General features: G+C 44.2%; 1 protein-coding gene across 1 annotated transcript in view; it reads left to right on the top strand.

The window, feature by feature from the left end:
- Positions 1-23,689, top strand: part of grm8a (glutamate receptor, metabotropic 8a) — a 154,066-nt gene that overhangs the window by 47,840 nt on the left and 82,537 nt on the right. Inside the window, 1 exon segment of the mRNA XM_076150122.1 lies at positions 19,266-19,482. Within this exon segment, the coding sequence (XP_076006237.1) occupies positions 19,266-19,482 (217 nt within the window).

A 23,689-nucleotide genomic window follows, 5' to 3' on the forward strand; every position in this document is an offset into this window, starting at 1 on the left:
AAGTGAGAATGTTGGTGTGTGAATTTTTGTATATTTGTGTGTAATTGGAAGCGAATGATGCAGCAGACAGGAGAGCAGCAGGAGGAGATATTGATGGCGAGGGGAGATGAGCTGCCAGTCAAAGTGCAAACGAAACACCGACTGACTCTCTTCAACCATGCGTGCTCTATTAGTAACACAGTGCCTGCGTTTGTGGGAATGATTTGGAGTACATGGAGCGTGTGGCGAAAGGGTTTGTGCTCTATTTATGTACCAGGTAGTGTGTGTGCGTGTGCGTTGGTGCGCTGGTCTCTCCAAATTCACACAGCAGGCTGCCAACGGGCAGTTTCAAAGTCCTGAGACAGATGTCTCTGAGGAGTCTATGATCACATACACACACACACACACACACACGTTTTTCTCTGATCTTATCTATTTAGAGAAGTACAACAGAAAAGAATAGAAAGCATTTAACACAGTCAGTGCGAACCCAGCATCCACATTCTACTTCCTCCAGGACGCAAATGTAAATGAGAGCACATTGGAATATTGAGTATGTGTTTATGTAACCGATGTTCTATTTTGCCTTGCTGTATGCCATTACCTATCGCTACAACAACCCAATTTCTCTGCGGAGATGATTAAAGTTTTATATAACCATACCTCTGGAGGTGTAGCAGGAGGCAGCAGAAAGTCAATATGGCTGAATAAAGTGAAGCACGTCAGGATGGAAGAAAGTGATAAACTACACGAGGAGCGCACAGTGGAAAGTAGAGGTCGCTTACACTGGGAGGAGAGGGAGACATATTAGATGAAGAGGGGTGTCATCCTGCATGTCATCTCTTCCCTGCCTGTTTTCGTTTGTGTCTTTGTCATTGTGAGCGGGACGTCGTCGTGCATAACTTGTCAGCTGCTCGACTGTTTTTCAATAACGGCACTGAGGAGAGAAATTGCTGTGTCACGGGACGACGCCAGATTGCTGCCACTCACCGAAGCTGACAGGCAGGTAGACGGACAGGCAGGTATGCAGAGAGAAAGGTATTTGTATGGAAATGACTGTGATGAAACATACATTTCCTTTGTCACATCCACAGCCTGCACCCACAGCATGTAAAATGCTGCGGGGGCAGGGACAACTCCGCCCCAGAAATCCATGACCACTGGGTATCCTGGAGCAAAAGACAGAGAGACAGTCAGGGTGATGATGGGAGGGATTTTGTGACCTCGGACGATTCTGTGTCACTGTCCACCTCACAAAAAGAAAGTGACTGACAGATTAAGACTAAGCCTTTAGACGGAGAGACAATGGGTCAATCAAAAATTGCTCTGTCCAATGGTAGAATCAAGTCAGATTGCAGTCCCTCTCAGAGAGAGACTGACAGATTGACTGAGACAGACTGACTAAAACAGAAGTCATCAGACTCAGGGCCAGACGAGAGAGAAGGGAGGGATGACGAAGCGGGACAGGGTTAGAGGGCGCTTCAGGTGCTTTCCGAAGGCGTTTCTCTGCTCTAAATCTACATTGAAGGTGTGTGAATCATCCTCGAGTCTTAGATCATATGCAGCGTAAATTGAATGAAATGAAGAAAACAGGTATTTTTAGAAGTCAGATGATTCTTGATTAATGAACTGCATGTCTCTCTTCCAGTCTTTTTGGCAGTGTTAGTTGTCTCGTCTGTTTGCTTTTGACAGTTTTTTATTTTCCAAAGCGCTACATCACACACACACAACACATTTCACAGATTTCCTCAACTACCAGCGCTAATTCACGTGCCAACTCAGCATCAACAAGGCTTCCGACTTGACAGCGTAACTGTGATTATCCTGCTGACTCTTTACTCGATAAACCTCAACTCATACGGCTTCAACACCGCTTCGGTGTGGTTTTGACAAACCATAAACATTGGGCATGTTTGATTTAATGGCGGTAACTCAGATGAGCTTGTTACAGCGAAAGTTGAAACCCTCAAACTAGTGTGTAATTCCATATTTGTGGATTGGACATCTGGTTTAATGCCTGGTGCTTTTTTTCTCTGTCCTTCCCCTGTGTGTGTGTGTGTGTGTGTGCTGGACTGTATATGTAGTGAGTCCACAGTTTTCTGCCTACTTAAGGAGAGGCTTGTGCTAGTGTCTGTCAGCAGCTCCATCACATTTCATTACTATCATCATTAGGAGTGCTAGATGTGAAACAATGTATCGCGGACAAAAAGCTTTCGAAACACAGTTGGGGTTAAGTAGGAAAAACACACCGGTCTGGCAAATGATGCTGCGTCGAGCTTGTGCAGGGAAACAAGTCTGACCTTTCAAATGCTATTTCAGCCACTGAAACCCAGAATAATCAAAGCACATGGGAGCTAATGCACTGATACAGAAGCTGACCTCATGAATATTAAAGTATCCAATAAGATATTTTTATGTTCAAACGCAACCAAACAGGAACGTCTGCTTCACAAATGTTTACATTATTATAACACTAACAAGGTGGTTTTAAAACCTCAAAACAAAACAGTGAAGTCCCTCTAATAACATTTGAAGCTACAAAACATTTTTGACACCAAGAAATAAATAGGATATAAAATTCCTTATCAGCTTGTCGCCTTGTGTGTTCAAGCCTAAATCTCCTCGACAGCTTACAATTGGCTTTTCGGTGGTGTTTTTTTGCACAGCCAGCCAGGAGCAGAGATCTGCTTTCACAGATTCTCACTATAAATCCCAAGGATGTCATACAACAGCGGCAAGGCCTGTGTGACAGAGAAAGCAGTGTTGGACATGAGCATGATGTTGAGTGGCCATTAGATTTTTCTTTCCATCTGCTTCGTCATCATCTATGGACGGCAATTACTTTAGCGTCAGGTTACATGCCATTTCAAGGTAGACAGCCCATCGAGATGAGTGGCAGTGTTGGAGCTTGAATATGACTGGCTGAGGGCGTGGGAGGTGGAACCATCAAAACACTTCAGTTGCTCACATCAGGAATTTCATTACTGGCTTTAAGTCCATGAAGCAAAGCCAGCGATAACACAATATACTCCGATTGGTACACTAGGTTTCAATGTATGTGACAAATACAGGGTTGGACAAGTAGGGAAGTGTTGAGCTGGCACAGTGGAACAGAACAGCAAGAATGCCCGGGAGAGCGCCGGAGATTAAGGGAGATGTGAACAGAAGGGCAGGGGTAAGAATTGGTGTGAATGGCACAGGGGGTTGGAGCAACATCATGATGGGAGACGCAGATAAGTGAGAGAGAGGGTGAGAGAGGGTGTCAGGCAAGTGGGCCGCTGGCATGTGATGCGGCGCCAACAATCACAACTGTCTTTGAGACACACACAGCCTCAGAAACACAGAATCTCTCTCCAAGGTTCCCTCTTTATCCAAAGACGATGACTGACAGAGGAAAGAATGGGAATGTGAATGCATGAGGACTACAATAATACAGAAAGTGTATCTTTAGCTTAGAACAAGATTCCTTTACAATGTCTCTTCACAAAATGGACGACAAGCTCAGTGTCCCTGAGTTCTATGACAAGGAAGAAGCCAACTGTAACCATTAATTAAATTCTGTCTGCAGTCCTGACTGTCCTCTCCTGTGTCAACTAGTGCCATCAGATATACTGTAGCTTGGAATGTTTTTCTAGGCAACCGATCAAAGTCGCCGGCCTGCCGTGCGGAAATATATGATGAGAAGAGGACGTCCACAGGTGGGTGGGGGTTGGGTGGCTTTGAGGAGAGACACGAAAGAAAAGGACACCACCATGGGTGTTAGAAGGTGTAAATAAGTGAAGAGAAGAATCCAGGTGGGGAGAGATGACAGGGGAACGAGGGAGTGGAGATAAAAGGTCGAGAGTGAGATGCGTCGGGGAATGATACAGAGACAGGGAGGAGGCAGCTTTCTGACATACGCCTGTCTCTGATAGCTGAAAGACAAATGTGAAGGGGGGGAAAAGAGGAGTTCTCATGAGGGACAGCGTGCACTTAAGTCATTGTTAAAAGCTTCCGTGAGACGTGTACTTGTTGACTCTTGAAGATGGGAATAGAGAAGTAGAAGGGCATGAAAGGAGGGGTTTCAGAGGGAATGTGATAAGAAACAAAGGGAGGGCCGCGTGCAGGCAGAGAAAGGATGTGTGACGGAAATCAAGTTATATAGGGCTGAAGCAATTTTAAAGCACAGCATGAAGGAAAGATTAAAAAACAGAGCGGTTGGCCAAACGCTAGAAGCTGAATACAATATGTCAATTGATGTCTGGAAGTAGTTTTCTGATGACAAAGCTTTTCCTGGAGTGAAGAGTGGGTGAGCGCTGAGTAGTTTGCCCGACGGAATGCCTCCTAACAAAGAGCTGGTCACACTGTCAACTTTATAACAGCCGCTGTCTCCCACGTTATTTCTGCATTCCCTTTTAATCAGACTTCTCCTCCAGGGATACGTATGAAGCCGAAGTCAACGTCACATCCAATATCATTCCTGTACGCTGCAGTCTAATTTGCGATGGCAGTGTTTTTCTAAAAGATTCAGAACAACACTTGCGTGGTTTGATTGTTAATGAAGCCCATGGTTTTTGAATTTGTTTTCTTCCTGTACTGAGCCGTGAATCTGCAGCTAATGAGCTGGCCTTTAGGCTTTAAATCATAACTCTTCACTGCTTTTCACTATTATTTTTCTGCAAAATCAAAAGTGATCTTCTCAAGAAAATTGGCTCATTTTTACGAATCTCAATCGTCTCAGAAAGCCAACATGAATAGTTCCCTGTCACCTCTCTAAAAGTCTCAACTTCCTTTACTTTAGTTGCCTGATGGAGCTGCTATGCAATGTGTGATTTCATGCATTTGTTCCAGACATCCATTCATCTCCTTACTGCTTCTATCTACTCGTCCTATCATACATATTTTATGTGGTTCTCAGTATTGGCCTTCTGTACCATCTATCTAACTATCGTTCTATCCCCCTCACTTCCTCCATCCCACATTCCATCTTTCTCCCCCTCTCTTCTTCATCCCCTTCTTCCTCTCATTCTTGCATCAATATTTCCCTACCTAGCCCATTATATTAATATCCATCCATGAATCCATCTGTCCATCTCTCTATCTTCTTGCTCTCCCCCCTCCCTCGTCCATTCTCCCACCCATCCCATTATATTAATAGGCTGTTGAGAGGGTGTGATTTGAGCAGTAGCTCTTTCTATTAGTGCATTAGAGCATTACATCACATCGCTGCCTGTTACTCGGTTGGCCACATTAAAAGCATAATGGCAGACTGCTGGCTGCATTCAGTTACTCTCATGTCCAGATAAACACACACAAACACACACACACACACACACACACACACAATCAGACATGTATGTACGTCCCATGCAAAAACTCACATACATACTCACAAATACACTCACACACACACACACACACACACACACATGATTAGACATGTATGTACATCCCATGCAAATACTCCCATACACACACACACACACACACACACACACACACACACACACACACACACACACACACACACACACATACACACACACACACACATATACACACCATGTGCATTGGTATTCACTGTGACAGTCCAGCACATCAGATGCATTCTAATGCATTAACTGATGAGTCACAGTCCTCACAGAGTTTGTTAAAGAGACAACACAAACTAAAACATACAGTATCTCCAGCTAGAAGGCATTCAGAGAACTCATACCTCCGCCAAGGCTGTGCACTCTTTGCTCAATTATGACTCTGTCTCTGAGATGAAGTGTGATGGGCTTTGCCTATGTGAATTTTGGTTAAAAGGTTATAGCCTGGAATATAAATGTGGCCACCATCAGGCAGGATTGGATTCTACCCTGGATCACCTCTGCTTTCCCACCAAGTTTAAAGGAATCAGTCAATATATTCTTCAGATATCCTGCTGATAGACAAGCACAACCAAAAACATAACCTCCCTGGTTGGCATGATGATGAAGTGCCCCTGTTGCATTTTGAGTTGCACTGATATTGGGTAATGTGAAATGCTGTGCATGAAAGCAAAAAGTGGGAAAAAGAGTGAGAGTAAGAGAGAGAGTAATTTGAGATGGGATCAGGAGAAACATGTTGGAGTTGTGTGTTTGTGTGCAAGAATGTTGCAATGTGCTTGAAAATGGGTGAGTCACTGTGTGTGTGAAAGCGTGTTGAGAGGTGGAGAATTGGAAGACGCGGGGGGTATAGGGAGATGGAATTGCTTCCTCTCAGCGGGTGTGTGCATGAGTGTATCAGTATGTGCGTGTTCTTCCCTAAAAATAAAATGACACCACTTCCCTCGAGACCATATGGTACAGATAACGAGCTGGTCCTCCAGCAATGTAGCCTGTTCCTTTTCCCAGTGGGATGAAAGGATTGACCATGTTTGGAGACGTTTTCAATGGAGTTAGGTCTGCCATGGAAATACCTTAAAGTAGGAAATGGATCTTTAATTGTGTCTTTCTGCATTACCCTGTTTCCAGTATTATATGGCGCCTGTCTCTATTCAAAAATGCAAAGATTGATTGGTTGGTAGACGTTTCAGAAGTTGCAGTGTCTACTGTTTTGTTTTTTACTTTTTCTGCCTCCTAGTGGCTAAAACTGATGAATGCATTTTGAACCAGCTCCAACTTGTTAATTAAACCAAATGTGACATTGTGGTCATTGTGCCTGAGCTTTAGTGGAAATGATTTTGAACTCTTTTGTTGCCGTGACCAGAGTGAGCGCCTACCTACTGTTTTGATTATTTTCGTCTGTCATCTGAATTCACATCCCCCCCTGTTTGGACCACACAGCTATTTGAACTCGTCGCATCGTATTTGCCTTCTCTTAACCTGTTGGTGGGCCTGCCAAGCGTGTTGATGCAGGGGAGAGCACGCGCCTGATGAGTGTAATATCTCGCCATCTGCTGCACTGTTGTTTCAACCCTGGAACAATTGTTGAAATGTCAGAAGAAATGTGTGCTTCTTGCTTCTCCATGAAGGCCCAGGAATCGCTGTGGCAACAAGCTGTTTGACTGTCAGAAACAAATTCACTTTAATCATCAGTGCAATAAGCATTGGAGAGTTGTTTCCAATGCCCAAATAAAATTTTGCCAATACAGGGAAACAACGCATATACTTACATGTTTGATACAGCAACAAATTATGCCTGTACAACATAAATACAAATGCAATACAAATATGCAACAAATGCCCTTAAATCTGTGACCATTGTTAGTGCCTTGTCCTTGGTTCCTGTACTGTATGATGCGTGGAGAATGCAACCAGTGTATCATACAGCATGATACCGCATTATACCGTCCTCTGCCACTGTTTCCATCGCCTTTTCCCCAGGACAGAACACAGACAGAAGGTGACTGTTGATAGCGTTAACACCTTGCTCTCCAGCCCACAAGACAGGGGTCTCCCAGGGCCGCATTGTCTCGTCCAGGTTACTCTCCATGGGCACAATTTCACATCCAATAACAGCTCTGTCAACCTTTACAAGTACACAGGTGATGCAGCTATCATCAGACATCATCTCTAACAATGATGAAATACACCACTGCAAGAGAGATCAACGGAACACGGGCCCCCCAGACAATAATCCCCCACTTAAACATGGAGAATTAAATTCAGCTGTAAATCACATCCCCAAACCCCCATACTCATCTCTGAATATTTCACATTTCTGCACACTTGCTTCTCTGAGTAATAACCTACTAAGCAGTGCAGAAAGGTGGACATCTGATAAGCTTTAGACCAAAACACAGCTAAAGTGATAATGACTTAACGGGACGTGATCAGACACAAACCGATTGTTTTGGTTTGGTGCAGTTAGGTTAATGCATAGCTGTGTTAAATCACTGCAATGTACCCATTGATGTACTGCAACATGTATCGTTTTCTGTGTAATACGGTTATGCTCATGTCGAACATCCTTGTGATATCAGCACGGGTATTGGATGATTTCTCACACACGCACACTTACAAAATATGCAAAACACGACCGATTTGAAGTGCCTCCCTGCTGTGCTGATGATGGGTCTCTTGTGAGGGGTTACAAGCTCATACAAAGAAATAAATTAGAACGTACACATGCACGCACACGCACATTTGCTGCAATTGTGGCAGCGTTGCGGCAAGGGTAGAGGCTCCTACGCAATCAAAGGAAAACACACACTCTCCAGTGCCGGCAATATTTGTGTGTGATTGAGCCATGACGTGCATTGATTTTTGTCCGTCCTCGGGGAAATTTCTCATGCTTGTGTTGTTTCAGAAACGTGTCCTTGCACCAAATTCGGCTGAAAAGGATTTCATAAGCAGAACATGTACGCGCAAATGGCTTTTAAGGACTTTCTGCCCTCTAATTTGCTGCTAAGTTGTTTTTCATTACACAAATTTGAAATGCTTTCTGTGCCGGTCGAATGGCACATTGCATTATGTATGAGGCTCATTTACAAGTGTAACAATGGGAATATTGCCTAATGGGGTTTGATGGCGGGGAATACCTGTTTAAAACCCACAAATACAAGTGTGTGCCTGTCTTGTGTACACATGCACAAGAAGAGTTCTAAATTGTATGTAAATATGGTTTTGTGTGTGTCTGCCTGTGCATGTGTTCGGAGCAATCCGTGACATTTGGAAAAGAGGAATCACACAGCGGGGCCGCAAGAATTCATGCAGGAAAAGCCGAGCGCAAACGCTGTCAGGTGTCAAGCGCTCGTGTCGATTCGCACACCTGCATGAGCACACACAATGATGCACAATCTCACAATGAAGCACTGTTGGGAAGCACTTTTGTGGAACGGCGGGGAAGGACAAAACAGAGAGAAGAAGCTGCAGGTGGCTGGTTTGGATCAAGTAGTCTGGTCCCTTCCTCCTGTGTGCGTGGGTGTGTGTGTGTCTGGGTGTCACTGCACACGAGCTGGAGATAGCTGTTGGTGGAATACATTAGCCAAATATACAAACATACAGTATAGCAACAGGGTTCTCTGAGGCACATACGTTAGAGGAACTGATACGAGGCAATGAAGAGGGAGAAACAACTGATCCAAGATGACAGATGCTCATTCTTATTTATTAACTCAGTAGAACATTTGTCAATCTTCACTTACCAAAACTGTGAAACCAATTATGCAGTACATTTGTGGGTGCAAGACGTGTCTCACTTGCCAAACAAATCTGTCTTGATTGCGCTTTAATGTTAACGGGTGTTTCCCTTCATATTTTCAAAGGGGAGAAACCGGTCAAATTAGATAGAATACTAAACTGATAGCAGCATCGCCGTGATTACAGCATAACGTTAAACTGCCCGGGGAAAACCTTGTAAATTCACTCAACACTGATACCAGATAATGAGCAGAACATAAAAGTCTGTCTTCTTACTGTCATAAATAATAACTGTAATAATTCCCCTTGAGTGTTTGTCCCTCAGTTTAACAGATTAAACCTGCTACATGCCACGGTGAGGCTTTGTAGAAAGTTAGGCAAGTCGCTAACACAACTTTAGATTGTAAATATTTCAGTCTGCGAACGTCATTTTTGGTTGTTTTTCAGCATCATTAAAAACGGTTAGGAAAGCTTTACTTTGTCTCGACTGTCCTGTCAGCATGCCAGAACTGAAAAGAGGATGCACTCAATGCCACTTTACCTGTCAAAATGTCCACAGTGGATAGTGCTCAGTGAAAGTGCTAATTAAAAGTAAGCCAAAACAAAAAGTTGTTTTTCTTGGAAAATTGTGCGTGCATGTGCCGGGTTGTGTTCATCAGTCTGTGATCGAGAATGGAAATTTGTATTCGGGGCACTTGATGTCATGAAAGGACAGATGGCAGTCTCGTCTGTGGGTGAGAAGGCTTGTGCCGGTACCAGAATGTGGGAGTACAGGGCAAAGAGGAGCGAGAGGGGGAGAGAGAGAGAGAAAGAGAGAGAGAGAGAGTGTGTGTGAGTGATAATGTTTTGACAGAGATATATGAAAGCCAGTAGCTTCAGGTCCCTGGCCTCTAGCCGTCTGGCCACCCTCACCTCCCATATTGGCAGCGACTGTGTGTGTGTGTGTGTGTGTGTGTGTGTGTGTGTGTGTGTACATGATCACAGATGTCATCCCAATGAGGAAGTCTGCGCAAGCCCAATCTCATAAATGCTGAAGTCATGTGACCAAAATTGGCACCCAATGTGAATATATTTCTCCCTCACTCTGTGTGTGTGTGTGTGTGTCGTTGTCTGTGTGTGTCGTTGTCTGTGTGTGTCGTTGTCTGTGTATGTGTGTGTTGAGCCTCACTGACTGACACCTGCACCACCACCTCACCTCAATCACCTGTTATACCATAGCCTTGATCCAACTTTCTGATCTCTGTCTCTGTCTCTGTCTCTGTCTCTGTCTCTGTCTCTCTCTCTCTGTCTCTCTCTCTCTCTCTCTCTCTCTCTCTCTCTCTCTCTCTCTCTCTTTCTCTCTCTCCCTCCCTGACCTCCTCTTGGCAGCAGGTGACTGCAATTGTAAATCTTTTTGACATGAGCGCAGCAGCCTTTAATAAATTTCATCATTAAATTTAAATTGACTGAAGCACTGGGTTAGTATTACAGCTCCTGCCCCTCCAATAGAGCGTCGTCTGGCACTCTATGGGTAATTTACTGTCACCCTGAGTGTGTAATACCTGCAGGGGAATGACGGGTTCAGTTTTAGGTCGCATTCTCTGCTTTACATGTCAATGTTTCCACTCTGTAACATGAACACCATACTGCACACACACTGTATCTGAATCTGTATTTATATTGTCTCATACAATGTAGCAAAAGGTCTCTAGAATATGTTGGTAGTAAATCTTAAGTAAAGTGCTAGTCAGTGTGAGGAAAGTGACGCCATGTTGACAGTTTGATGACAGCAATCTAAGCTCAGATTTAAGCTTTGGGAATCCTGTTTATATCGGCTATGAAAAAGATCTATAATCAAACCATGCCTTCAATCTCGGGCCTCATAATCCAGGCCTTCATTCCCCTCATCTTTCATCTTCACCCGTGCCCGGATTTCTGCAAGTCATTCAACCCTATACCTCGGTTCGAAGTCTCCCAAGCACCCAACCTTCAGGATACACATTTCTGAGCCAGTTTCATGGATAAGATCACGTGAACCTGAATGTCTCTTCCATTCTTGCAGACAGATTCTTACATCTACATTCCATACAATTGTGAAAAGTTTTTCCCCTCTTGTCCGTCACACTGTGTCTGTTGGCTGAGGTGCATCAGTTTGGATTTGCGATCCGCCCGTGTCTGCTTCTCTTGTTCTGTCACTTCCCCTAAACCTCATTTTTATTATTTCCTCCCTGTTTTTCCACTCTTGTCTGGATCAATCCCCTCCGTGTCACTCTCCCTGTATTCATTTGCATGCTGTAATAGCTCCTTTCTTTCTGTCCTTGTCATCTTTTCATCCATTTTTTTTATCCCTACCTCTCTTTTTCTTAACCTCCTGTCTATCTCCTTATTAATTTCTCCTGCTCTCTGTTTCTGTTTCATGTCGAGGTTTCGTCTTTTTATATCTGCAGGAATCTGCCTTTCCTCGTTTACCATCTCCCTCCGTCGTTATTGTCTCCATCTTCTTCATTCATCCCGCTCACTCTACAGTACCTTGCTTCCTTATTGCTCTTTCATTTCTCTTTTCCTCCTCCCTTTGTTCTCCCGTGCCCCTAATAAATATTCCCTCTAATAATTTGTCTCTCATCTCTCCTTTGCATTGTTTTTCACTTTCCCAGCCCTCCCTTGCCTCTCACTCCTCATTCTTTCCTCTCCTCGGATTTTCTCTCCTCTCCTCTCCCATCCCTCTATTCCTTGTTTCAATGCTCCTGTGAAGATTCCTGTTACTCACTTCCCTCCTACTTTTCTTCACTGACTCGCTTTTATCTCGTCTACCTGTCTTTGCTTGTCAGCTAACAAATTATAGCCTACTACTATGCTGGATTGGCTGTGCTGTGGGAGCACACAAAGGGAAAAAAGCAAAACAGTAAAGAGAATATCAATGTTGTTTATAGGCAATTAAAGCGGTTTCTGTGATCCACAGAGAAACACAATGAACTGTAATAGAACAAAGTGATATTTCTCCTCTCATCAGTGCTCCTCCTTTTCTCTCTCTCTCTTTCTCTCTCTCACTCTCTATCTCTCGCTCTTGCTCTCTCTCTCTCTCTCTGTCCTTTTGGCTTTGACATTTTTTTGTGTTTGGCTGCAGTAAATGCTAGTTTGATCAATATGTTTTTGGAAGGCTGATATAGTGCTGATATTTTGAGCTGCCGCGGCTCGCATTCAATACGTTTTAAATTTGATGCCGAAAACAGCGAAAATAGTTACAGAATCATCACTGGCTACTTGAGATTTGTTTTCTTGTCAGGGTGTTGAATTCCCAGAAACAGCATTTTGCCATAATGGAACACAATCACTTGATACTAAACCTCACATGGATTCAATCCTGTGGGTGGGTTGGCGGGGCGGCCACACTTAAAAGTTAGACAAGCTCTTAAACGCTACTCATAAAACTGCCCGATAATAGTTGTAGTGAGTACATTGAAGTATACAGTATGTTGTATTTGTCGATATGCTGCTGTAGGGTACAAGTTGAAAGTTAGTTTCTAGAACCACCAACACTGCATTTGCAAAACAGGCAAAAGAGTTGAAGTACAGCTCCCACACACAGACAACACTTACTCATATGATGACACACACACACACACACACACACACACACACACACACACACACACACACACACACACACACACACATAAACCTATAGGCAAAGAAATTGAGTCACACAGACAGATGGAAAGATGCAAGATTCAACATTAAAGTCTGTTTGAACATAGAAGGACGTGATACATGTCACGACGTAGATTGTACCTGTTGGAATGTAGTATAAGAATACTAGTCAAATAATAACTACATGTTATACAACTCTGACAAAGCCTGTTACATCATGAGAAAGTGTTTGCATTGTCTTTTCTCTGGAACCCACTCCTCATTGATTGTACAGTGAGTGAGTGTTTATTTTAAGGACAGATACCCAAACATGTGAGGGTTTCAGTGTTATATATAATGTAATATGTACTGTATATTTTGGTCTACTTTGATTATATTCTCGTGTATCACTGATGAATTGGATAGAAAAACACAGAAAAGGGATGGATGTAATGATTGTTTAGAATTGGTTTCACTTCAGTGTCCAGGTAAACATCATCATTGAAGCTTGACCTGTTCTACTATATTATGGTCTTAATTGCAAGCTAACAGAATGACTGGTGTGTACTAATTCTCCCCAAAAAGCAAGCAGACTGAGGAGAGAAGTGAAAGGAGAGGATTGAGATGATCGATACAGAGGCAGAGAGCAAACCTGTGAGAAGAATGGGAATGATGGAGCCAGACAGGGAGAGACAGAGGGACTGGCAGAGAGAGAATGTGAGCGACTTGGACAGAGCAAGGGGACACCCAGTGCAGTGCAGAGCCCAGCTCATCCCAAACAGTCTTTATCTCGGCAAATGAAGTTGGTGAGGGCCCACTGTGCCAGTCCACTCCTCATTAGACACAGACCACGGCCGGCTATTAGTGGGCTGAGTCAAAATCTCTGCAAGTAAACAACTCACTAGGCTGACTGGAAACACCAGCTCCGGGAGGCAGGGTCAATTTACAGAATATATGCCATCCTTTTCTGTCTCTGTGCTCTGATCTCTTGGTCAAAATAGTTTTAGTGCAATCTGGAGAAATATATTCAGGTCTGATCTTTGTTGTTGTGGTCGCAGGGCTTCTCATTTCTGTCAAATTCTGTAAATAGGCGTTTGGACTTGTGCTCCCTGAAGTGTAAATGTAGAATCATGGTCAGGTCATGTAGGTATGGATATACATATGTGTGCATGTACATGTTCTGTTTTCTTGTGTACTTTAGTCTAATATCCATCATTGACCCTGACATTGATCAGCAGCTAGTACACCATCCTCAGACTGTGTGTGCCACTGTCCTTCAGCACTGTTTGTCCTGACATATCTGCCCAGGCCTGTCCATGGGTTACATGTGCATGTTGTTGTGTGGTACAGAGACATGCTGTGTGTGTGTGTGTATGTTTGTGTGTGTGTACGTGTGCAACACACTGGGGTTAATTAGCTTCAGAGCACTGCCATCTATCAACCTAATGCTCCGACTCTGGCCCCGACAGCTCCATTACCACCAGATAGACACACATGCATGCACTCTCTCTGACGTACACGTGCACATACGTATACACACACGATGCACAACAACAATAGTTTAGCTTGACCACTCTTCATCGATGATCACACATGATTTATGACTTACCAGTTTGGATCATTGTCCCACCATGACACATTTTGAAGATCAAGGTCAAGACTTAGGGAACTTTGTGTTGGGCTCAGTCTTCTTACACAGCATAAACAGCATAAACATTCAAATAGATTATTTATATACATAAATACAGTTCTGCTAGATAAACATACGTCAATAAAACCCCCTCTAAAAAATGGCTTAATAAAAACTTGATATGGAGAGTTGTTAACCTGTGCAGTTTTCAGTTGGGCTCTCCTGTCAGAATGTAAGAGCTTGTACTCTGGATGGATGGCATGTGATGGGTCAGTCCGATGCTCTGTGTTCTTCTGAGAACCGACTTCATAAATGGACTGGAGAGGCCGGTCTTCACTCCTCCCTGTGATCTTCATGGCAGTTTGAACAAGACGGGGCAACTTAGGTTTTTAACTGCTATGAACTCTCTAAAAATGGCCTGGTAGAGTGGGAACATTACATTACATTACTGCTGACTCCACACAGCCCAGGTCTTTCTCTAAAAAACACCCACTCCCATCTGGATCACAGGTTACCAACATCAAAAGAACGTGAAACACATTAAGCCTTTACACTGCCTCAAAAGGTTCTGAGATTTCAGGTAGATCTTCAGTATGGCATTTCAGAAGGTCAATGTTTAGGTTTTCACGTGTTTAAAGACAAGAGCACAGGTCGTGGACTCTAACCTCTGCTTGCTCTGTGTTAAAAGCATTGCGTGTTTGACAGGGTTCTTCCAACTTTTGCACGTGTTACTCACGACTCCTCAATAGGAATCAGCACGACTCCATAGAATCAATGATTGCAGTTTGGAGAAAGAAAATATGAGCGCTGTAGATCTGTTAATCTTCAAATGTTAGGTTACTGTTCACACCCAGAAAGATTCTGCCTGATCTACTGTTGGGTCTTAAACCATGCTGGGACAGAGCCAACTATCTGTGGGAGACAAAAACCACAAGTGGCTGTTAACTGAAAAATGCTCATTCCACTACATAGAGAAATGAGACTCTATTAGCCTGCTGGTGTGCATTGATTGCTGTCATGGAGTTTAAACATATTAGCTTTGCTCTTTCAATCGTCTATGCTTGGAGGGAATATAACTTGATTAAGGAAGTCTGTTTGAAATATGATCAATTATCTACTGGAGCAGGAGAACCAAGACTTACAATCTGTATGAAATCGGCCAAATAGCCCATATATGGTGTCTGTTAGGTCATTAGAGAGCGTTTGTACAAAGGTGACACACTGTGGACGCTGCAAACGAATGCTTCTGGCGTGACCAAAACGAATAGGGTTCTACGGGGAGCAAGAATGCGCACAGGAAATGTCATGGCTATTTATCCGCTTGTGAGTGTGTACTAGTGTGTGTTTTGGCTGGCGGGTTTGTGCGACAGGAAAGGTCACGGCGAGGATTCACACGCTGCAGTGAATTAAATGGAAATTATGTCTTTTACAAGGGAACTCAAAAACTATCATCCAAAGTGAGACAAACAAAGACTGAGAGGCTGACAAACGGAGCAACACCAGGACATTACCCAGCCATAAAATAAAACACAGAGAGAAAGACGAGAAAAATGATGTGGGCAACCAGAGAGGAAGGTCGATTTGTTTATCGATGTGCATACTGACTGCTAATAGTGTATAGAAGAAATTGAAACGATACATTACCCCATTGGTAAGTGTCTATGCGTGTATGTGTGTGGCACTGTCCTTCTCTCTCTCTCACTCTGTCTCTGTCTCTGTCTCTCGCTCGCTCGCTCACACACACACACACACACACACACACACACACACACACACACACACACACACAAACAAAGATATACAGCGCATATCCTTTATATCAACACTCATACGTTCTTCTCTCACACACACACATGTAGTCATTAGAGCAAATGGAATTAGGGGGATTGAAGGCGTAATCTTCCTCCCCAGCGATGTGGGGGAACCGAGCCGTTAATTTGCCGCCTCTAACTCCAGCTTGAAGTCTGCCGCGTTTGAAAATGGCTGCACTCGCTCGCAACTCGCAGCACATGAATGATTTAGATCACAGACGCCTACACTGGCAGTGTTACATTAGACGTGCTCGGCTGTCCACGCCAGGCTGGCTGTCCTCATCTGTGTAACGTGTGTATCTACAAACGCCGCATGACTTGACTTGGAACTCTTTTTTGACTCAAAATAGAATGTTAGGTCATCAGCATAGAGGGTGTGACCCTGAATGGCATACAGTATGTGTTAAACACGTCCCTTACATGAACATGTATGTTTACATGTATGAAAATGTTATGTACATATTTGGAAATAACAATGTATAATGTATTTAAAATGACATATGTCATAAATGCACACACATCTTTTTCTAGCTCTTATATTAGTCATCAAAACACATTATAATAATAAGCTCAGCGCAGGAATATTTATCGCATAAAGAATAAAGATTCAGTTTATCAGCATGTTAACTGTACAAGACCAAATGCATGATGTAACATGTTTACCTCCCTCTGGTATAGAGGCTGCACCTGCAGTGTACATTGTAAGCCTCTTTTACATGGTGTGTCTGCATGTGTCTGAGCTATCAGAGGCAATGTGTGAATGTAGAGACGCCAGCTGTAATTTCCTCTTTTTTTAAAAACGCTACAGGTGTGCATGCAGCAGGACAATATTGAATCTGTGCCTGCAGCTGACAATATTGGATGTCACTGAAGATTGCATACAGTGTGTACCACAGCTCTCTCTCTCTCTCTCTCTCTCTCTCTCTTTCTCTCTCTCTCTCTCTCTCTCTTTCCTCCTCTTTTTACTTTGCTAAGCTCTTTTAATGACTGGGGAAATATGACAATGCTATAGCTGCATACACGCGTTTGTCGCGTTCGCAGTAGGTTTTAGTTTCGAGTATATCCAGCGGCAGAGCAAAATAACAAAAGATCAAAGTACCAAGCTTGGCTTGGTCACAGGGTTAGTTTCTACTTGCTAGTGTAAACAGAAATCATCTCATATTCTCACAGCATTGCATTAATTTTTCTTTGAAATGGATATTGACCTATATCTTTCCACACTGAGCTTAAAAGGGAAAGTATAACAGAGAAACAACCACAAATCCACACACTCTTTTTTTCTTATATAGTAGTCAGGTGCACACTGTATATACCCGGACTACACACACACACACACACACACACACACACACACACACACATATTCACACAATATTCACACACATCGTTTCCTCAGTTGTACTCCTCTCATGGCCAAGCTTGGATGTTTCCATTCTCTCTCTCTCTCTCCCTCTCCCTCTCTCTATTTAGCTCTATCCTGCATGCATTATACATATCCCTCTTGACGTTAAGAAAAGCTTCCAATTGTGTTTTGCCGGCAGAGAAGGCAAATAACAGGGCACAAGTGTCATGAACATGAACTCATGCAAAGTTCAGACAGAAGATGAATGCAAAGTTAGTATCAGAAAAGGAAGAGTTTAGTCTTAAAATGAGATATTGGCAGCCTGAAAATCCACCTCCTGGTGTCGTCTTGAAACGAAAGTTTTGTAATCCAGAGTTGTGTTACATCACCACCAAAGACAGAATTCTGTGGAACGTCCTCCAAAAATACGTACAGGGACTTGACCTTTGGAAATGGCAAAGACAAGTAAGCATGCATGGTGGCAGGGTCTCGTGTTGGCATGCAGTGGGAATAAAGACAGTGAGTGATGAGCTTTGAAAGGATTTCCGTCACACACACACACGCATTAATGCTTGTCATGCATTGCTGCCTGCATTTTGTTGTATTCAGCAATTGTAGGCATTGTGTGTGTGTGTGTGTGTGTGTGTTTGTTTGCGGTTATATGTGTTTGAGAGTGACAGTTATTTTGGTTTAGACAGGCAGTTTAGTCTTACTTCCAATGAATGCCAAATGAGATGTCTGTCCAACAATCTGTGAGTGTGTGTGTGCGTGTGCGTGTGCGTGTGCGTGTGTGTGTGTGTGTGTGTGTGAGTGTGAGTGTGTGTGTGTGTGTGTGTGTGTGTGTGTGTGTGTGCGCGCGCGCGTAAGTACAGGGTCTTTCCTCGCTGTCCCCCTCTGTCCCAGGGAAAATCAATCTGGCTGTCAGCACTCTAACACCTTCGGCCTGTTACGCTGCGTAACGCTGGGTATACCTTTGCGTGGGTGTGTGTGGGTGTCTGTCTCTGTGTGTGTGTGCTTATCTCCTGTCATTCTGTCAAGCACTTTGGCTCTCCATCCTCCTGTGTGCATGTTGTGCCTTCCGTCTGTGTCCTCTGTCCTTGTCCACTCCTCACCTGTTGTCTCGTGTGTGTCCATCTTCCATCCTGCTCTCATTTGTCGACTGTGACACCAAAATTGATTTTGTTTGTTTTTCTTTTGGTTCTCTCTCTCTCTCTCACTCTCTCCCTCTCATTCAACATTCCACTCGCTCTCCCAATTATATACCCCGTCGGTCTCTCTCCTCCATACCTCCTCTTCATCGTTGGCTTGTTCCCCTCCTTCACATCTCTGTGCTGGCAGTACGTCTACAACGCAGCAGCGTTTCAGCAGCTGTGTTGTCATCTCTCATCTCAGAATTATTAATTACTGATCCTGTGTGACGCAAGAGTGATTTGTAACTTGTCACAACATACATCACAATGAACATGGAGGGGAAGGAATGAAATGGATGATAACAATTAGCGCGGCGTGACTCACTTTTCTCATTCAGTTCAAAGATTGTTTTTTGGCTGTGGGAAGGAAGTCGATTCAGGTGAATGAATCACATCAGCTTGTAAGCAGTTTACAGTATATTGCATTTCCCATAAAGTGGACGACCGCAAAGTCAGTACTACACTAGAATGACTGATAGCCGGAGAGCAAACCGGTCCAAGTTCTCCGCCAGCTCTTGTTTTGCCAAACATTTAATCACTGAGCTGCTGGCCGTCCCTTCGCCTCCTCTCTTTCCATCTTTACCTCAACGTTCTAACTTTCCCTCCTTCTTCTCCTCCTAGATCCCCCAGGTCAGCTATGCCTCCACCGCCCCCGAGCTGAGCGACAACACTCGCTACGACTTCTTCTCCCGCGTGGTGCCGCCCGACTCCTACCAGGCTCAGGCCATGATGGATATTGTGACGGCAATGGAGTGGAACTACGTGTCCACACTCGCCTCTGAGGGCAACTACGGCGAGAGCGGTGTGGAAGCCTTCGTCCAGATCTCGCGAGAAACTGGTAGGAACTGCACTCACTGACCTTTCTGACTTTTGTTCCTTTAATCGAGGTCTGATATGCGATGCAAACTGCCTTCCAAGTCATTAGCATTCATGCTAATCACTCTTTGTCTGAGGTGAGATGTGGGATTGCTGCGTTGTTGTGTCACTGCAGCATAAAGTCTCACTGTTCCTTTACAAGGGACTCGGGGATTCTGCAGTGAAATGAGGAATAGTTTGCTTTATTCATGTATTATAATGAGAATAGCTATAATGTGGAAACAAGCAACGCATTGGGGCAAAAGGGAGGCATGTTCACGTTGCGTCTCCCCTGTGCAGCAGTAATCCTGATCACACGGGAGTGTTTTGGCAGTGAAAGGTGTCTTGCTGTTGCCGCACGAATGTCAATTAGTTCAGAGACAGACACGAAAACAATCACCAGAAGCTACGAGATGATTATAACCGCATCTTATCAGAATTTCTGTCCGATTTTCCAATTCAATAGCTGCAGGTGGTTACCAATAACGCCACATTGTTGCTGACAGGATCACTTGGAAAGCCAACCTCCCCTCCTTGGACAGGAGACAAAGGAGACTGTATTTGCTCTTTCAACACTCTAGCACCACCTGATGCTAAAAACATATCTGTTGTAATCACAGACGAAGACTTTTTGCAAGCAGCAGGAAGGTTTTTGTCCAGGTGTGCTTTAAATTCCTCTTCTGTCTCCTGTTTTTCACATTATTATAGATGTTACACAATCATTTGTCGGTCTATTGTTCTCCTATTGAGATGTGGGATAACCGTAATAACAGTGATTATGTCTTTTCACTGTGTACTTGGAGGTAAGGTGCATGATCACCAGGTTTGGCATTTTACGAGAACTATAGCAGGGACACAGTGGAGGCTGATGTTTAGATCTTCAGGGAAGCGCAATTGAAACAAAATGGAGTCTTCCAGATAAGTTTCGGGCTGCAGATTGAGATAGACAGAGCCATTATGGCAATAATGTGAAATCGACAACAACAGATGCCTTCTCAACTTTGTCATGTGTGTGGTACGAGATGTAGGTCATTGTATAGAAAGGAGGAATTATCTCAATCTATACGAGAGTCATTAGATAGTGCCAGTTACTATATCTTAGGGACGCACTGTAAATCAGTGGCAATCAGTGCAAAATCTATTTAAAGCTGGCTTTGGTTATTAACAGCCAGGCTGCGGCTCTTGGACTGGTGTCGCGTGAAACCGCTTAAAGTGAATTACGCAAGAGTACATTTGATGGCAGCTCTTCTTCATTAGATGGCAAAGTGCAGTAGTGGCAAGAGGGATGACAGTAAATTATGCGGGAGTAAATTAAAAAGACACACACACACGGAGAGAGAGAGATGGATCACTTGTCTGTTTTGATGAAAGCAGGGTCCCTGTGGTCCTGGGAGTGTTGTGATGAAGCGTTTGGGTGAATCCTGTCTCAAATCACTTAATGAAATGCTCCAAATGACACTGACAGATTGTAATGGCTCCTGCGTTCACGTCTTGGATTTTTATTGAAATCACGTCAGGGTGTTGACAAATATTTACGGAGTGACGGGTTAAAGATGTATTAATCCCATCAGCACGTCTCTTCTGTCAATCTGGTGTAATGGTCTGATCTAATGTTTTGCTGCCGGCGTTATTGTGCGTAATGATCTCGAGATGTTGCATGTTCGGAGCCGCTGTCAGTGTTTGCAGCTCTGTGTGTGTGTGTGTGTGTGTGTGTGTGTGTCTCGCTGTAAAGGGTGTGTAACAAAGCAGTCTGCGGGAGTGTGTGTGCTTTGTGATCTCGGTCAGCAGAGGGCTGTGCACCATGCTGCCCTGTGTGTATGTGCACGTGTGTGTGTCCAGGCGAGGATTACACGCTGTGCCAGCAGTTGGTTGTTTGCTCGGTGGCTCTGCAGATGTGAGATCAAAACAACGAGACAGTGGACGAACTGATCATGAAAGTGAGAGAGAGAGAGAGAGAGAGAGGGAGGGAGAGAGGGAGGGAGGGAGAGAGGGAGGGAGAGAGAGAGAGAGAGAGGGAGAGAGAGAGACAGAGGGAGAAAATGAAACAAGTAATAAGCAGCAATGAGAAAGTAATAATAGAAAACCTAATATAGACACACAGACTCGCACTCCTGGTGGTTTTGACCTTAAAGTGTGCGTATTATACAGAGGCATGGGCCGACAGCCTTAGCTTACTATTTCTCACACACACAGAAACACACACACACAAACACACAGGGCCATTGGGAATTGCTGGGTGATTATTTGGTGATTGGTGTGTAATGATTGTAGCTTACAAGGCATTTTGCATGCTGATACCAAGTGTCCATATTAATTGGTGTGTAATCCTGTACTTATGATTCAAGCCTGTGTTTGTGTGTGTGTGTATGTGAGTGAGACCTATTTTCTGGATGGATTCTGATCGTTTCTTTGAGGGAACTTGTGCCCACTCACGCCTCACTTTTGCCTCGCACTCAGTCCTTATATTTCCTTTTCCAGTCCACACTCTTATATACTGCGTTTGTGCGTTCTGCGTGTATGTGTGTATGTGTGTACGTGCGTGCGTGCGTTTGTGTGTGTGTGTGTGTGTGCGCGTGTGTGTGTGTGTGTATATGTCCTACTTTTCTGTAGTTTGCTGCCCTACAGCTGCTGCGTCGCTCCACTCCCAGGACAGCTCATGCAGAGAATCCAGCACGACTAATATCACAGCCACGTCTACAAGGATATCGGCAAATACTGGTACTTTGGCTTTAGGGGGGGAAAACCAGACACACAGGTTTAAAATACATCCAAGAAAGTGACAATCTTGCCATAACGCTGAAAGTTTTCTGCTGATTTATGTTGAGGAAACTTTAAATCCTGCTCTTCTCACCCTCGCACCTCCTTTAAATCACAGGGGTCAGATCCAAGGTATAGTTCTCGTGCTCTGAATCTCGTGAAACTGTCAACAACTGAATTTATTTACATACGTGTGACATACACTCAATATAAGGGCCACAGAGTGTGTTTTTGCCCCCTTAGCTTTGCCCCCCCTCCCCCACTTCTGCAGAACAAGTAACACGCCAAACTTGTTTACTCGTCATTAATAACTCAGCAAACAGGCCGTGCGACGGCACGTTTACGCTTTCGCACCGATAAATCGAAGTAGCCCACTGATCAAAGGTTAATGAAGAAATAATGCTAAGGTCAATGTGAGGGAGATTTATCACAGAGCGCTGCGTAGTGGAACTCGGGGAGGCGACGGCCAATTTGCAGAGGTAAAATGTCCTCGGGTAGCAGCCAAATAGAAATCCTGCTCTTTTCCATTCAACCCTATTCCCTGAAGTGCAAAGTATCTCTGCTATTCCGTCCCCCTTTCCTACAGAGGTCAGAGTCCAGGATCTGCTATAGAGTCCCAGGCTCTAGTCGGGTTTTAGTGTCTTATTCAGTCACGTCAGCCATGTAAGTTTTCCATTTAAAGAACAGTCGCCTTACTCGCTAAACCACCCTGCTGCTGACCCTCCGCTGTGGAAATGGGTAGCGCCTGATGCTGAGTATAACTTTGCAGAGACACCATTACCGCCTCCTCCTCCTCCTCCTATATCTCGCAGCGCTTTGGGGCATATGGATCGCTGCGCCGCAGCACGAGAAGTGGGAGACATCTTTTAAATCAAGTCACGGCCCCTTTCTCCTTCCTGTGGGATTCGTTTGGGATTAAAACCACATCAAGATGCATCACACGTCTGTCAGCGCGTGTGTGTTTATGCCTTGCTTGTGTGTTTGCGCTGTGACTTTTTTGTCAATGATGCAGCCCGGTGTCAATGTGTAAACGGGTTGGTATGCTTAGCGAGTGAGTAAGTGTGTCTGTGTGTGTGTGTGTGCGTGCGTTTGTGTGTGTGTGTGTGTGTGTGTGTGTGTGTGTGTGTGTGTGCGTGTGCGTGTGTGTGTGTGCACGTGAGGGCCGAACGCACTGGCTCAGAACAGTCACCTCTCCCCTGACATGGAGCCTTTTACGGACGAGGCGGAAGGCGGTAATGAAGAAGAGAGGAAAATGAGCAGGGGGGGAAAGGGCAGAGAGAAATAATTGAACATTTATCTCCAGATTCCTTTAATTAGTTGGCTGCCTCTGAACTAATCTTAAGCCTTTTTGCTTAGCTTTGCCTCTTTAGTTCTCTTTCAGTCCACTCTCGCTTCACAATGGAGGTGGTCCTCGTCATTATCCAAAGCTTGAT

This window comes from Genypterus blacodes, unplaced genomic scaffold (assembly GCF_046128005.1).
Source record: "Genypterus blacodes isolate CSIRO-AG114 ecotype Tasmania unplaced genomic scaffold, CSIRO-AGI_Gbla_v1 ptg000007l_1, whole genome shotgun sequence".
NCBI classification, from domain to species: Eukaryota; Metazoa; Chordata; class Actinopteri; order Ophidiiformes; family Ophidiidae; genus Genypterus; species Genypterus blacodes.